The sequence below is a fragment of the Ochotona curzoniae genome, unplaced genomic scaffold (genome assembly GCF_017591425.1).
Source record: "Ochotona curzoniae isolate NIBS_2020 unplaced genomic scaffold, NIBS_Ocur_1.0 contig_1071, whole genome shotgun sequence".
Classification (NCBI taxonomy): domain Eukaryota; kingdom Metazoa; phylum Chordata; class Mammalia; order Lagomorpha; family Ochotonidae; genus Ochotona; species Ochotona curzoniae.
Window position 1 is genome coordinate 10,356,907 of NW_024464939.1, and position 15,084 is coordinate 10,371,990.

At 39.4% G+C, this 15,084-nt stretch overlaps 1 protein-coding gene across 3 annotated transcripts in view; it reads left to right on the top strand.

Moving 5' to 3' along the window:
• SNX16 (sorting nexin 16) overlaps window positions 1-13,520 on the top strand; it is a 42,619-nt gene extending 29,099 nt beyond the window's left edge. For all 3 annotated transcript variants that reach the window (XM_040993968.1, XM_040993960.1, XM_040993952.1), the window contains 3 exons: window positions 9,798-9,934; window positions 10,447-10,569; window positions 11,255-13,520. In XM_040993968.1, coding sequence (XP_040849902.1) covers window positions 9,798-9,934; window positions 10,447-10,569; window positions 11,255-11,351 — 357 coding nt within the window. In that variant the 3' untranslated portion in view covers window positions 11,352-13,520. The remainder of the gene's footprint in view (window positions 1-9,797; window positions 9,935-10,446; window positions 10,570-11,254) is intronic.
• The last annotated feature ends 1,564 nt before the right edge of the window (window positions 13,521-15,084 follow it).

Consider the following 15,084-nt stretch of genomic DNA (forward strand, 5'->3'; position numbering starts at 1 on the left):
CATAATTATATTTTATGGTGATTTCTTCTTGTTAAATGGATCTCTTGATCACTATGTGGTGTTCTTTTTCATTTGTTTTTGTGCTTCTCATATCAGTGTCTACATTATCTGAGGTAAGAATAGCCATACCAGTTCATTTTTCCTTTCCATTAGCTGGAAATATTGTATTTTTTTTCTTTCGCTTTCAGTTTCCACATATCTTTGTTGGTAGAATGTGTTTCTTTTTTTTTTTCTTTTTTTTTTAAGATTTATTAATTTATTGGAAAGTCAGAAGACTTTCCAATAAATATATAGAGAGAAGGAGAGACAGAGAGGAAGATCTTCCCTCCAATGATTCACTCCCCAAGGGAGTGCAACAGCCCGTACTGCGCTGATCTGAAGCCAGGAACCAGGAACTTCTTCCGGGTCTCCCACACGGGTTCAGGGTCCCAAAGCTTTGGACAGCCCTCAACTGCTTTCCCAGGCCACAAGCAGGGAGCTGGATGGGAAGTGGAGCTGCCAGGATTAGAACCGGTGCCCATATGGGATCCCGGCGCGTTCAAAGCGAGGACTTTAGCCACTAGGCCACGCTGCCGGGCCCAGGATGTGTTTGTTACAGGTAACTGATAGATGCATTTTGGTTTTTTATCCAGTTTGCTAAAGCTATGACGTTTGATTAATGAGTCATTTGCATTCAGCATTTATATCAATGGATAGTGTTTTGGTCCTGTCATTTAACAATGAGTTTTAACAATGAGTTTGATTTAATCTACTTTTGTCATTTTATTGGGATGTTCTCCATGTTTGCCTTTGGTTTTTGTAGGTACTGTTTTCTCTTTCGGTGGACATCTTTACGTAATATTTATAGGGCAGGTGTAATAGAGGCAGTCTTTGAGCTTTTGTTTGCTCTAGTAGAATGTTATTTAATTTTCAGAGACAAAGGAAAGCTCCGCTGGTAAGTTATTCTGAGCTGACAATGTTTGCCTTTTAGAATCTGGAATATGTCACTCTGTTGTCTTTTGGCCTGTTGAGTTTCCTGTTCGAGATCAGCTCTGAGTGTGTTTGGGATTCCCCTATAATTGATTTTTTTCATGTGCATATTTAAATATCTTTTGCTTATTTTCAACTGAAGAGAGCTTCATTATGCTGTGTTGTAGCTAGCATCACTTTGGGTCAGCTTGTTGGAAGTTCTGTGCCCTTCCTGTATTTTGCTTCCTGGTTGTTTCTCCATGTTAAGGAATTTCTCAATTGTTATTTCATTGAATATGTCTTTGAATCCAGCTTCTGTCCCAGACATTTTCAGACACTCCCATAGCTCTTACATGCAGCCGTTAGGTTGGTGTCCCTTCATGCTTGCATGCTTTTCATGGCTTTGACTTGGTTCGTCTCCTGGCTTTTTGACTGTTTCAGAGTTATTACAGCAGATTTTTTTCTAATTCAGAGATTTTGTCTTCTTCACGCACTCTGTTATTAAGGCTTTCCATTGAATTTTTAACTTGCTGTATTGTATTCTTCATTTCTAAGAATTCAGCTTGAATTTACATCATTGTTTTTTTTCTGTGTAACATATTCCTTGAACTCCTGTGTACGCTTATTGTTTTTAAGAAGTTTTCTGGGGTTTTTTGTTTGTTTTTTCAAATCTTTTTCTGGAAGTTCCTCTATATCTTCCTCAGTTAATTCTTAAGTTCACATGGCATTTTGCTCCTGTGCAGGGGAGGTGTCAGTGACTCCGTTCTGCCTAAGTCTCCTCTTTGTCCGTTTGTCATCGCAACTCTGATTAGCAGATTCTCCATGGGGCTGTTTTTTCAGCTGTGTTCTCCACAGGTCTACGGAAGGCTTTCCTGATGCTATTCAGTGCCTGATTCTTCATTTGCCATCACTCATGCCACATCCTCCAACAAGTTTCTGTCCCCAGCCCCCAAGTTGCGCTTCTGCTGTGGTCTCAGTAGTCCCATCTCCTATCTCACCACTCCACCTGCTGTGGTCCTGTGCCGTGGCTGTGCATACCTGCTGAGGCTTAGAGAGACACCAGCCGGGACTTTAACCTGAATCACAGGGTTGGCAGTGGTGCCCGTTGCACAGATTGGTTTTTCTTTCCTCCTCTTGCCCGAACCTGCCGGCAGTTAGGTTTGGGTGCAACCTGCTTCTATTTTGGTGGAGCCCGTGGGATGCCAAGTCAGTATTGTTTTCCTGGTGGTACCAGTTTGATGCGTTCAACCAGAAGTGAGTTCTCTCCTGGCCCAGCACATGCACAACTTGCTGTTGTTCTACCCGCACTCTACCACCAGAGCCTTTGCCCCAGGTAACAAAACGGGGCCCAACATGACACTTGTGGGGGTCTGAGCCATGAAATTCACCCTGTTCCCTTCTGCAACTACTTGGACTCTTCCACTCTACCTCTGCTCATGGTTATTTTAAACAAGTCAGCAGAACCTGCAGCTCTAGGGCAGTGGAGCTCCAGTCACCGCTGGAGAGCTGTTCGCTGCAGCATTGTCACGCTGTCTTTGCTGCTTCCATGTGTCCACGGGTCTGCAGGTGGCCCTCTGCAGTTGTCCTGTCCTCTTATTCTTGAGATTTGTGCCCTCTCTGCTTCAGCTCGACTAATCCTTCTCCATCTGTTTAAACATATCCCCACCCTGTTCTACCATCTGAAAAACCACTAATCACCTTTCCATGTACTTTTTAGCTAATCTTAACGTTTTCTTTGATGAATGATCTATTCAAATTAGTTGGGGTTATTTGTCTAATTGATATATAAAACTTCCTTATTTTGGATATAAGTCCTTTATCAGGTTTATATTTTCTACTATTCTGATTCTTTTCATATTTTAAATAATATATTTTTAAAAGATTTATTTATGTATTATTGGAAAGTCAGATAAACAGAGAGGAGGAAAGACAGGAAGATCTTCCATCTGCTGATTCATTCCCCTAGTGGCCACAATGTCCGGAGCTGAGCTGATCTGAAGCCAGGAGCCCAGAGCCTCCTCCAGGTCTTCCAGGCAGATGCAGGGTCCCAAGGCTTTGGGCCATCTAAATAATATTTTGTGAAATGCAGTTTTTAATTTTAGTAAAGTTCATTTTATCACATGGCTTACGTGTTTGGTGCACCACCTTACGAAAGCTGCCCTTTATTCATGATTATAGTGATTTTTTTCCATATAACTTTTTTCTCAAAGTTTTAAATTTTCTGCTCTTATATTTAAATTTGTGATCCTATTGAGTTACCTTTCTTATAAAGTAGCAAAGAAGCCATAGTTTTCTATCTATACCTAATGTTCTAGAACCATTGTGATGACAGTTTTCAAAATCAAAGGACCCTGTCCTGATACGGTATCCTAGTGGCTAAAGTCCTCACCTTGCATGCACTGGGAATCCATATGGGCGTTGGTTCTAATCCCGGCAGCCACACTTCCCATCCAGCTCCCTGCTTGTGGCCTGGGAAAGCAGTTGAGGACAGCCCAAAGCCTTGGGAATCCTGCACCCATGTGGGAGACTCGGAAGAAGCTCCTGACTCCTGGCTTTGGATTGGCTCAGCTCTGGCCGATGCGTCCACCTTGAAAGTAAACCAGCATAAGGAAGATCTTCCTCCCTGCCTCTCCTCCTCTCTGTATATCTGACTTTCCAAAAAAAATAAATCTTTTTAAAAAATCAAATGCTCCTAAACGAAACTGTTTAATTCCAGAATCTGAATTCTAATCCATTTTTCTGCTGGCCTTTTCTGTCAGTGTGATACTTAATTTGCTAGAATGGTACCTGGTTCAAATATGACCTTTCTCTCCTTGCTTATTTTGTGTGTATCAGTGTCATTATATATGCTACATCCTTATATAGGCCCAAAATTGTAGTTGTAATGGTTATTTGTTTAGACTATACAATCCTTTATCTTTTTTTAAAAAGATATATTTTATTATTTGAAAGGCAAATTTGCAAAAAGAAGGACTACAGAGACAAATAATCCCCAATTAATTTGAATAGATCATTCATCCAAGAAAATATAAGAATAGGTAAAAAGTACGAACACTGGTTCACTCACCAAATGGCCACAACAGTCAGAACTAAGCCAGTCCGATGCCAGGAGTCAGGAACTTGTTCCAGGTCTCCCATGTGGGTTCAAAGGCCCAAGGACTTGGCCAGTTTTCCACTGCTTTCCCAGGCTATGTGCAGGAAGCTGGCTCGGAGCTGGGGCAGGGACCAGTACCACATGGGATATTGGCACCACATGCAGAAGCTTGGCTTACTGTGCCACGGACCCAGCCCCAATCCTTTGTCTTTTAAAGAGCTTAAGAGAAACAATGAAGAAAAAGGGATTCATAAGCTTTTATGTTAATCTGCCTATTTACTATTTCTGGCTCTTTTATTCCTCCTAGTAGATTGTTGTTATCGTAAGTCCCACTTCCTTTCAGGAGCAGGGTCCTCCTTTAGTATTTCCTACAAGGCAGGCATGCTTGCAATGCATTCCAATTTTTTTCTAGCACCGAGTAAGTAATCTCAGTGCCTTTTTCCTTCCACTATTTCTGATGAAATAATTACTAAATGTGTTATAATTTCTGTGTATGCAGTCAGTCATTTTGCCTTTGCCTCTTTCAGCATCTTCTGTCTTTGGGGTGATATGAAGCTCTCATATTTTCATGCTTGGCTTCATTGAGCCTTTTGGACTTGGTAGAGTAATGCTTATCATCATCTTGGGGAATTTGTTAGTCACTATTTCTTCCACCTTTTTTTCCAATCTCTTTTTCTTTCCCTTCTAGGATTTTTTAGCACAACAGAAGAGTTGCATCACATATGAAATACTTTTCATTTTTCAATTATGTTTTCCTCTGTTCTGCATATTGGATAATTTCTTTCTTCGTGTTAAGTGATTGATTTTTCTGTTAGATCTAATGTAGTGTAGCATCCCTCTAATGGGTCACTCTCCAAATGGCTGCAACAGCTGGAGCTGGGTTCATCCAAAGTAGGAGCCAGGAGCTTCTTCTGGGTCTCCCACATGGATGCAGAGTCCCAAGGCTTTGGGCCAACCTCCTCTGCCTTTCCAGGCAGTAAACATGGAGCTGGATGGGAAGTGGAACAGCTGGGGCTCAAACCTATGCCCAAATGAAATGCCAGCGCTTGCAAATAAAGATTAACCAATTGAGCCATCGTGTGGTACCCACCCCCACAATTTTGGGGGGGGTCATTCTCTACTAAAGTTCTATATTTGCTTAATTGTTATAATTATCCTTTAAGTCTGTTGTTTTAGTTCCTTCAGGTGTTGTGGCTCAGGGAGGTAAACTGCCACCTGCACTTCTGGCATTCTCTAGGAGCACCTGTCAAAGTCCTAGCTATTCTACTTCCCTCCCAGTTTCTTATCTATGCGCCTGGGAAGGCAACAGGAAATGATGCAAGTACTTGAGCCCTGCTACCTAGATGGCAGACCTGAATCAAGTTCCAGGCTCATGGCTTTGGCCTCACCCAGCCTTGGTCCCAGCCATTACAGCCAGAAGATAGAATATGTCTTTGTCCATCCATCTCTCTTTAAAACTCTCCTTTTCAAATAAATTTCCTATACACACACACACACACATACAAATAAATTAAGTATATATACAAAAGTGTCTACTTGCTTTCTTTTACTCATCCTGTTTTTGCACAGCTTAATTTTTAGCTAATATTTGCTCAGAATTTTTACTTAAATACCTCAATTTAGTAAGATTTGTCTGTGATGTAGCATAGCGTGTTAAGCTGCCGCCTACAATGCTGCCATCCCATGTGGGCACAGGTTTGACCCCCAGCTGCTCCACTTCTGATCCAGTTCCTTGCTAATGTGCAGCAGAATATGGCCTAAATCCTTGAGCCCCAGTAAATCTTCTGAAGCTTTACCCAGTAAAGCTTCTGACCTCTGGCTTTGGACCTTTCAAATAAGTAAAAGAAATCTTCTAAGAAAAAATTTACTCTGGTCATGGCCAACGAATGCTTTGAAGATTAAGATCATTTTCAAATATGTGTCATGTATCAAGCAACTTTTGGTTTCTGCTGTATTCTCCCATCTCTTTGTCTACTTGTGAGCCTCTTGCTCACAAACCATCCTCTGCTCCCCACCCCCAAAATAGGCTAAAAGAAGTTGGTTTAAGTTAAGGTTTCCTAGCCTCCATAGTATTGGTATTTGTGCTGAGTTATTCTTGGGTTGGAAAATAGACTTGTACATTGTGGAAACAGCATCCTAGGTGTCCACCTGCCAGGCACCTTGAGGTGCAGGGATTCAGCTATTAAGACAATTAAAACTCTGCATGGGAAGGAGGAGAAAACATTTGCCTGATAAATGTAAGTTAATGTTTATATTTTAAATATCTCTTCTGTAAATATCATAGAATTATATTTTTGGTTTTTGAGACAGGTGTGGGGAAAAGGTGTTTTTCATTGTTGAGTTAATCTGATTGGAATTCCAGACATACTTGTGTTCATTTCCGCCACTTTATGTCTTTCATTTACTCACTTTTTGAAAATTCATTATTTATTCATTTGACTAGAATTTGTATTGGTTTATTCCCAAAATGCCTGAAATGACCTCTGGTTAAGGAGGCAGGAATGCAACCTGGTTTCCTGACATGGGTGGCAGGAACCCACTAAGTTGTCCACAGTCTGCACAGCAGGAAGCAGAATTTGATGTGCAGTTGGCATTGGAAGTAGACACTCCTGTGTGGGCTGCATACATCCTCACTGCCATCTTTCCCAGTAAGCAAAATATCCTCTCCCACCTCAACTTTTTTTTTTTTTTTTTTTGAAAGGCAAAGTGAGGGAAAGACAGAGAGCAAGCAATAGAGCTTCCAGCTGCTGGTTCATTCCCAGATTGCCACAACGGCCAGGTTTAGGCCAGGCTAAAACCAGGAGTAAGGAACTCCGCCCATTTTCCTGCAGGGCTGGGACCCCAACTACATGAGCCATCTTCCAATGTCTTATCAGGACGCTGGATCAGAACTTCACTGGCACGCTGATAAAGATGTCAGTGTTACAAGTGGCAACTTCTGCACTTCAGCACTTCTCCTTCCCACTTGAGTCGAATACTGAGTTTTTCTCATTCCTTTCCTTATGTTACTTACAAGTCTTTTTCCCATTTTCTTCTTCTTATGTGTCTAAATTCTATAATTATCATCCTTTATTTAATTGCCATAGTTATTTGGTATTTTAGAATCAAGTTGTTTACAGTCTTCCTGAGATTAGCTATCGTGACATCCAGTCAGTGCTCCTTTTCATTGACCTTGGCGTTTAATACTTTTCCTTCATTTGCCATCTCTCCTTCCATCTCATTCTTTTATGATTCAGTTAAATAAATTGTGATTTAATAGTTCTTTCAGTAAATATGTTTTGATATTTGAATCTTTAATGCCCACACTATTTTAATATTTACTAAAGTATAATTTTATTAATGTCAGTTATTCTTTTTTTTTTTTTTTTGCTATGATGGTAGGTCAAATGTATGAAAACCTTTTTTTTTTTTTTCATAAAGATGGGAATATGTTCATTTCTTTTAATGAGGGGATGTTTGAGATCTTGTATGTTTAGGTGAGAGAACCAGTCACAAAACGATTTAAGCAGCATATTCCTGTCCAGCGTAAAAATATTAGTGGTACTTGAAGAAGTTTTGTTGGAACATGGAGTGTGTGAAGGACCAGAAGAAAACATATAATGGAGCAAGCTGTATAGCTGGGGTGAAAAACCTGTATCACATTATGAAGTGATGTTTTTCCCAAATCTGGTGCTTGACCTTGTCCTGTACTCAGTGATGAGTCACCAGTAACATGCTCAGATTTACTGTTTAATAAGAGACGCAACTTGGATTAGCAAAGTGTCAGTGAGAATAGAGGTAAACCAGTTAAGTTTACTGATGGTATAGAAAGACTTCATTACAATGGAAGTGGACACAGAAAATGACAAAAAACAACATCAGTGTGTTATGAAGGAGAGAAATGGAAAATAGAAAAGCTGAGTTACCCATGCGCTATACAAAGCAGGAAAGTAGGAAAAGTCAGCAGGCATGCCTTATGGAGTAAGGATTGGGTAACAGATCCTGTGTTCCCATGGAAGGGAGTTTTGGGGTTTGTGTGTGTGTGTGTGGTTTTTTGTTGTTGTTTTTTACTTTATCTGCATTTCTGTTCGAGTCACTGTATTTATTTGAAAGAAAGAAGCAGAGATTTTTTTTTCCCCATCTACTGGCTCTCTCTCCAAACACCCACAACAGCCAAGGCCAATGTCCATAGGCAGGAATACTCAATCCTGGGGCTGCCGTGTGGGAAAGCTGCTTCCCAGAGTGCACACGAGCGGGTGCTCAAGTCAGGCAGGGCTGGAGCCAGACCCAGGAGATCCTGGATGGGATGTCCATGTCCCTGTGGCATCGGAAGCACTACACCAAATACCTCATCCCTTGGGAACGTGGGTTGTGTTTTTGTTTTGTTTTGTTTTGTGTTTACTGTTAGTCCATTCAGTTGAGGAGGATCAATAGGTATTTGAATAATGTCTGTGTAATCAGGAAAGAGCTAAGCTGGAGATTAACAAAAACAGTCATGCTCAGTATCATAAATTTGATTCATTTTGAAAGGATAAAGATGAATCAGGAGCTACAGGGATGTGATCAGGTGGGTGGAGAAGATAATTTATAGTGTTTTAAGGTTTACTTCAAACAAGTTTAGAAATATAAAGGTCAGAAGAATGAGGGGGAAAGAGTATTAGGTGATAAGATACACTTTCAGGAGATTGAGCTTAACCTAACATACAAATACAGCTGGGATTTTGGAAATGAGGAAGAGAGAGAGAGAGTGTGTGTGTGTGAATATCACGAATCACTTGCTGGCTTAGGGGCAGCAATAGCATCATAATGTAGAAGATTTTCACAAGGTGAGGGCTTCAAGCAGAGGAAACAGTAAGGCTTAGCTCACTGCCGTTAGATGGATAACTTGGAATAATTAACTGACTGCATAGATCAGAAAGCTTTTTCAGGTTAAATGGTCAAATATTTTCATGGCATCGTTCTTTGTGATGCTATGATTTTGCATTTAGTTACTGAACTAACTAGTTATCATCCAGGGTAAAAAAAAAAATAAGATTTTAGTTTTGAGTGATAATTTAACAGCACTGTTGAATGGGGTCAAAGAAGTCTTTTGCAGCCTTCCAACACTGAGCTAGCACATGGTCTCAGCAGTTTGTTTTAAATGTAGCCATTCAGAACTGAGCAAAAATAGCTTAAGGGGAATTATTTTCTTGCCAGTTCTGTATTTAGGGGATGACTATAACGTATAGACTTCAGTCATGGTAGCTTACTACTGCACTAATTCTCAACAGAAAACACTTGTGGATGTAAGGCCTCCTTGTATGTGGGGACTGCCAGAGCCATAGCAAGGACTTAAAGATGAGGTTAGGGAGCTGGGGCATAAAGACTAAGCCTGTCTGTGGTGGCAGCGTGGCATGTGGACACTGGTTCATGTCCCAGCTGCTTCACTTCCATTCCAGCTCCCTGCTAATGGCATGCAAAAGCAGTGGAGGACGGCTCAGGTCCTTGGCCCTACGCCGACATGGGAGACCCAGGGGAAGTTGCTAGCTCCTGGTTTTCCTGGTGTCAGCTCAGCTCTAATATAGCCATTTGGGGAATGAATCAGCAGATGGAAGATCTGTCTCCTCTTTGTATGTAGCTTTCTGCCTTTCAAGTAAAAATGAAATCTTTTAAAAAGAAAAGATGAGAGTGGAGCAAGTCTTTTCTGCTGTATATGTATTTTGATTCTCTTTGTTTCTAGATTCAGAAAGATATTGCATAAATAATTTTGTTTTTCTGCATTGTCTTTTCCTTTAAGGCCTTCTGTGAAACTTTAGAAGAGACTAACTACCATTTACAGAAAGAACTACTTGAGAAACAGAAGGAGATAGAGTCGCTGAGGAAGCTGGTCCATGAACAGCAACTTCACATAGACACGCTAGCGAGCAGAGTCAGGTGGGTGTGTTGTGACGCCTGCATCTAATTAGTCAGACTCTCAGCACTCAGGGATACATTCTCTACCTTTTTATGATTTAGGAAATCTCAGATTCTGAAAGTTGTACACTCCTGACATACATCCTGTAAATTGGGAAAATTATCTTTTGATTACTTAGAATGCTAAGCATGGAAGGATGGGAATCTTAAGAAAAATAAGCCTCTAGATATTCAACAGGATCAGCCTCATTTGTTTTAACCTGACAAAATGGTAACTGTGTTTCCCTCCCTTAAGTCATCTTTTCACATTTGAAAGCTGTAGTTTGCCTTGTCAGCAAAAGATATGAAATTGAAGCTAAAAATTTTTTTATAACAATGGTAGATAAAATTTGTTGATTTCCAGACTAAACTGTTTATTAGCTGTCTGACTACATTTAATAATGAAAGACAACTGAAGGTTACAGATATTTACAACCTTAAGCATATTCCTCTTTTATTCATAACAGTAACTTTTTGCTCTACCGTGCTTCTAGAACTTTGTCTCTAGACCATGAAAAGTCACTGCTGTACCTTTCAACAACAGAAGGCAGTCAGGTCCTGAAGCTAGAGGCCTCTGCACCAAAGGGTGGGCAGGATGCCTTGGATGAAGAGCCTGGGTACGTAATGCTTAGTTTATTACAGCCTTAGCTTTGAGCTAACTGGAGGGAAGGGTTTCTAATACTCTAGAATGTAAATACTCTAGAATGTGTTTGTGTGAAATCAGTGTTAATGTGTTGTGAATCAGAAAGAACTATAGCTGTTCTAGATTCTCCCTAAGAATGTGGTGTTCTCCATTTTGTTATTACGTGGAAGCCATGTCTGAAGTAACTTGGCTCTCACCTGGTTATTTCACTGTTTTTTTTTTTTTTTAATCTTAAATTACTCTAAGCTCCCTCAGTACCAAGATTATTCCATTCAAAAAGTAGGACACAAAATTGCAACTTATTGAAGAGAAAATGTATTTGATAGCACATAGAATTTTTATTGCATATAATTCGTGATAGTTGTTAGTTCAGTGACGGTTGAGTTTTAAATATGAGAACAAGTTGCATGCTGGTAAATATTTTTATATACTGGATTTGAAAGTTGAATAGTAGTTTTGAAGTACTAAAAGGTAAAAGAAACATGTTGCTAAAGGTGAAGACTAAAAATAATTCAAAAATAATAAATTTCTGATAAAGTATTTTTTACGTAAAAGATTTGAAAAGATAGAATATTGCATGCATGCACTCAGTTCATTGATTGACATATTCTCTCCCTCCTTTTTCATTTTTTTGTTTGTTTGTTTTCGTTTTATTGCAGAACTGGCAATAAGCCGAGCTTAACTCTTAGTCAGCCTGACAGTGCAATATCAGAGATAGAAGTGGCAGAAGTGGCGTACAGTGCTGCAGAGGACTGATGCGTCACACACAGCTCCTCTGTTGTATTGCTTGGGCAAGCCTGGGGTCCAGTGGCAAACAGAGAAAAGGACTGTGAGATACTTACGAGAGTAAGGATGTGTACGTATAACTGTACATAAAGAAACATTTTTAAATTATCAAAATAGGAAATCTATTCACTGCTGCTCTTTGTCCAGCCCATATTTAATACACTAAGAAATATATGTAATTAGAATTCTGTTACCATGGCCCAGATTCTTCAATATTGTACATAAATTATTATCGTGTTGTATCTGTATATTGTTCTAAACCCATTTGTGCATGTATGAGTGTGTGTGTGTGTGTGTGTGTGTGCGCGCGCGCATGTGTGCACGTTAAGTCAACAGTTATATTAGTTAGAAATTAAATTGCATGTTGCTGTCTGGGTGATACATGTGTTTTTGTAGCTTTGACATGGCATTCTTATTAATGGTTGAAATCAGTGAACATCATAGTAAAGATAAAGATGAGTAGTGTTTTAAATATGCTTATTACCTCTAAATAAAAGTTGATTATTTGAAATATTAATGTTATTTAAAAAGAGATGACTCTGCAGCACCAAAGGGAAACTATTTGAAAGACCTGTAACAATGTAGCTGATGTGATCAACTGGCCTGGACTTTAAAAACTGACTTGTCCTATCGAGATCCTGTGTGTCCCAGTTTGTTAATATTCTGTAGAGCCACAAAGTCTTTCTCCTAGATCTCTGCCTGCAAATCAGCGAGTTTGCCTCTTTGAGAACACTACCTCTTTTTGCTAATCAAGGCATATTATTTTAAATATATATCATAGCATCAAGGCAAATCAAAAGTTACACAAAAACCAGTAAGCCATACATACTGCAAAGTTCCATACTAGCTTGACTCCTTGTATTGCATTTATTTCTGTATATGTGGTGGTGTTAATATTGTGTTGTGGCTGATTTTTTTTTAATATATTTATCCAAGTGATGCACTTTATGATAATTAAACTTGTTTGTGCCAAGTGGAATTGGTGGAATTTTTTTAGTAGATGGAATTGGAGAATGGATTCTGTAGTGCCTTTACCATTTTACAAAAGTCTCCTCAGGTTTCTAAGTCAGCTTTATGAAAAAAAATAATAATAATTATGCTTCCTTTAGCTCTATGTGTGCATATAGAGTGCCTTGTTTCATTGTTATAGTATGAAGTTGCTCATTTTCAATTTCTACTGTTTTGCATATTACTACTAAAATACATTATAATTGTGTTGGCATTTTTAAATCCCAGTTGATACGTTGGACTACACATGCTTTCTAAAATGTGAGCAAAACTTAACTGAAGAGCTAGAATAACAATCTCCCTTTTTTTCTTTATTATCTAAAAGTTTGTCAGTGTCTCGGTATACATGTGAACATGGGCATTGTTCAAAATTCTGCTGATGAAGATCCGTGGATCCAGTGGCTTTTGGTAACCTTTATTCTAAAAAGAGACTGCTTTTTACAAAGCATCAACAATTTCTGAATCTTTGCCAAAATGTACAGGGACGTCCTGACCAAAAAAAAAAAAAATTTTCCACATAATGCACTGAAAATGTGCTTAGTGTCCTTACTGACAAAAATAAATATAATAGTCTGCTTATCCATTTTGAAATTATTCTAGGCTTCACAAAAGGCTCACAAAGAAAGGTCATTTAAATCAATGTCATTTTGATGCTAGTGGAACAGAGATTTGTCAAATTCCAGATTGTGCTGTGCGTTTGTTTTCTAATGAGTCACATGCTTTTAAAATCTGGATTTTTGGATTGTATTTAAAGTTCTGAATGAGCAAAGAAAACTGCCAATTAGGCAAACCACACACACACACATATATATACACAGAGAGAGAACTCAGCTTTTTTTTTTTTACTTTTATAATGCATTTTACTCCCACTATTCTACCCAGTTAATAAATTATTTGTTCAGGACAGCAGTAGTTGTGTTGTTGCCATGTTGCATGCCATCTTTCCCCTCCTGTTTCAGTGTCCTCCCTGGCTTCCATGATGATCAGTGTTCTGCATTTCACAGACGTGGAGTGAGTCTGTGATCTTTTTAAGTTTACATTTTATCGTTTTTAAAGCTTTTGTGAATAGACGTAATGCACTTCAGATGTGGCCAACATTAATAAAATATAGAATGTAACAGAAGCAGAAAACACTTTGTGGATGATCTTTTAACTTTTTCTAAATTAAGTTCACATATATAGGTAGTACAACTGTGGAAGTGAGCATGTAAGATTTGCTTTATTAACCTATTGGCTGAGATTAGCCTCTTAGCACACATTTATTTAGGGAACTGTGTCTCGGATGAATTATCTGTGTGATCTGTTTGAACTGGCAGTGCTTCCAACAGGGAACAGAGCGCATGCGTCAGTAACTTGTGTTTCAATAGGTGTATTGTTAAGGCTCATAGCTACTACATGGTACAGTACCTCACAGGAGAACATTTTCTTTGGTCTCCAAAACAGTAAATCAGTTGACTTGTTCTTATTTTAAATGTCCTATGTATATGTATATGAAAAAACAAAAACCTTGAAATAAAACCAGCGAACGTGGGCTGAAACTTCAACATTACCAGCTTATGGTAAGTGATAGAAGGTATAAAACTATTCCAGAGCAGTTGCAGAAAAAGTCAGGTTCCACCAAAAGCCTCACTTTAGGTCAGACCTTATGTGCAACTTTCTTAGAGTTACTGCTTACGGAAAAGTAGGCGAGTGTCTTCCCTACACAAAACAAAATGCAGCCAATATATACTCAATAAAAGCATGAAGTAGTGCCTTGTTGTCATAAATGCTGGTGGAAACCTACCTTAAATACTGTTATACAGCATTTGCAACCTCAGCGTGCTAATCCAGGTAGATAGTGTTGGTCCACGAGTAACTACAGTCGGTCACTAAAATATGAACCATGGAGCCTGGGCCTCAGCAGGATCCTTCAGATTAGCTGGCCTGCCGATCCAAGCTGGGAGTTCCTGCAGGCATCAGATTCTTCACTGGCTGACCCAACAGGTGTTTGCATTCCTTTTCTGCTTTGTCACTTCCAAGAGAAATTTTGGAAGAACTAAATTCTTGGTTTCCTTTTTGTTTTTCTTAATTTACTTATATATGTGAAAGACAGTTATATATAGAGTCTACTGGTCCATTCCGCAGATGATCACAATGACTGGAATCAGGCCATGTGGAAGTCAGGAGCCAGGGACTCCATCTGAATATCCTGTATGGATGACAAAGGACCAAGTACGTGGGACCTCTGCTGTTTTCCCAGGCACATTAGCACAGAACTGGATTGGCAGTGAAGCAATATGGAATCCAGCCTGTGCTCCTATGGAATACTAGCACTGGAGGCAATGACTTAACCCACTGTACCACAATGCCAGCTCCTAAATGTTTGTTTTCTCAGTTTCCCTCATAGTTAAATTTGAGCCTCAGTCATAATTACAGCCAATGAGATATACAGAAGTTATTTAGGAAAAATTTCCTATAAGAAGACAAGCACAGGAAAGGGCATGTAGCCTACCCATTAAAATGCTTGCATGCCACATCAGAATACCTGAGTTCAGCATTGACTCCAGGCTCCTGTTAGAAGGCAGGAGTATAATAGTGACGGCTGAAGGTTTTGGGTGTCTGATTCCCCTCAACATTTGAGTTGGTTTCCAACTTCAGCCATTGTGGGCATTTGGAGAGTTAACTACCTGGGGCAGGGGAGGGGGGGAAAGGGCTG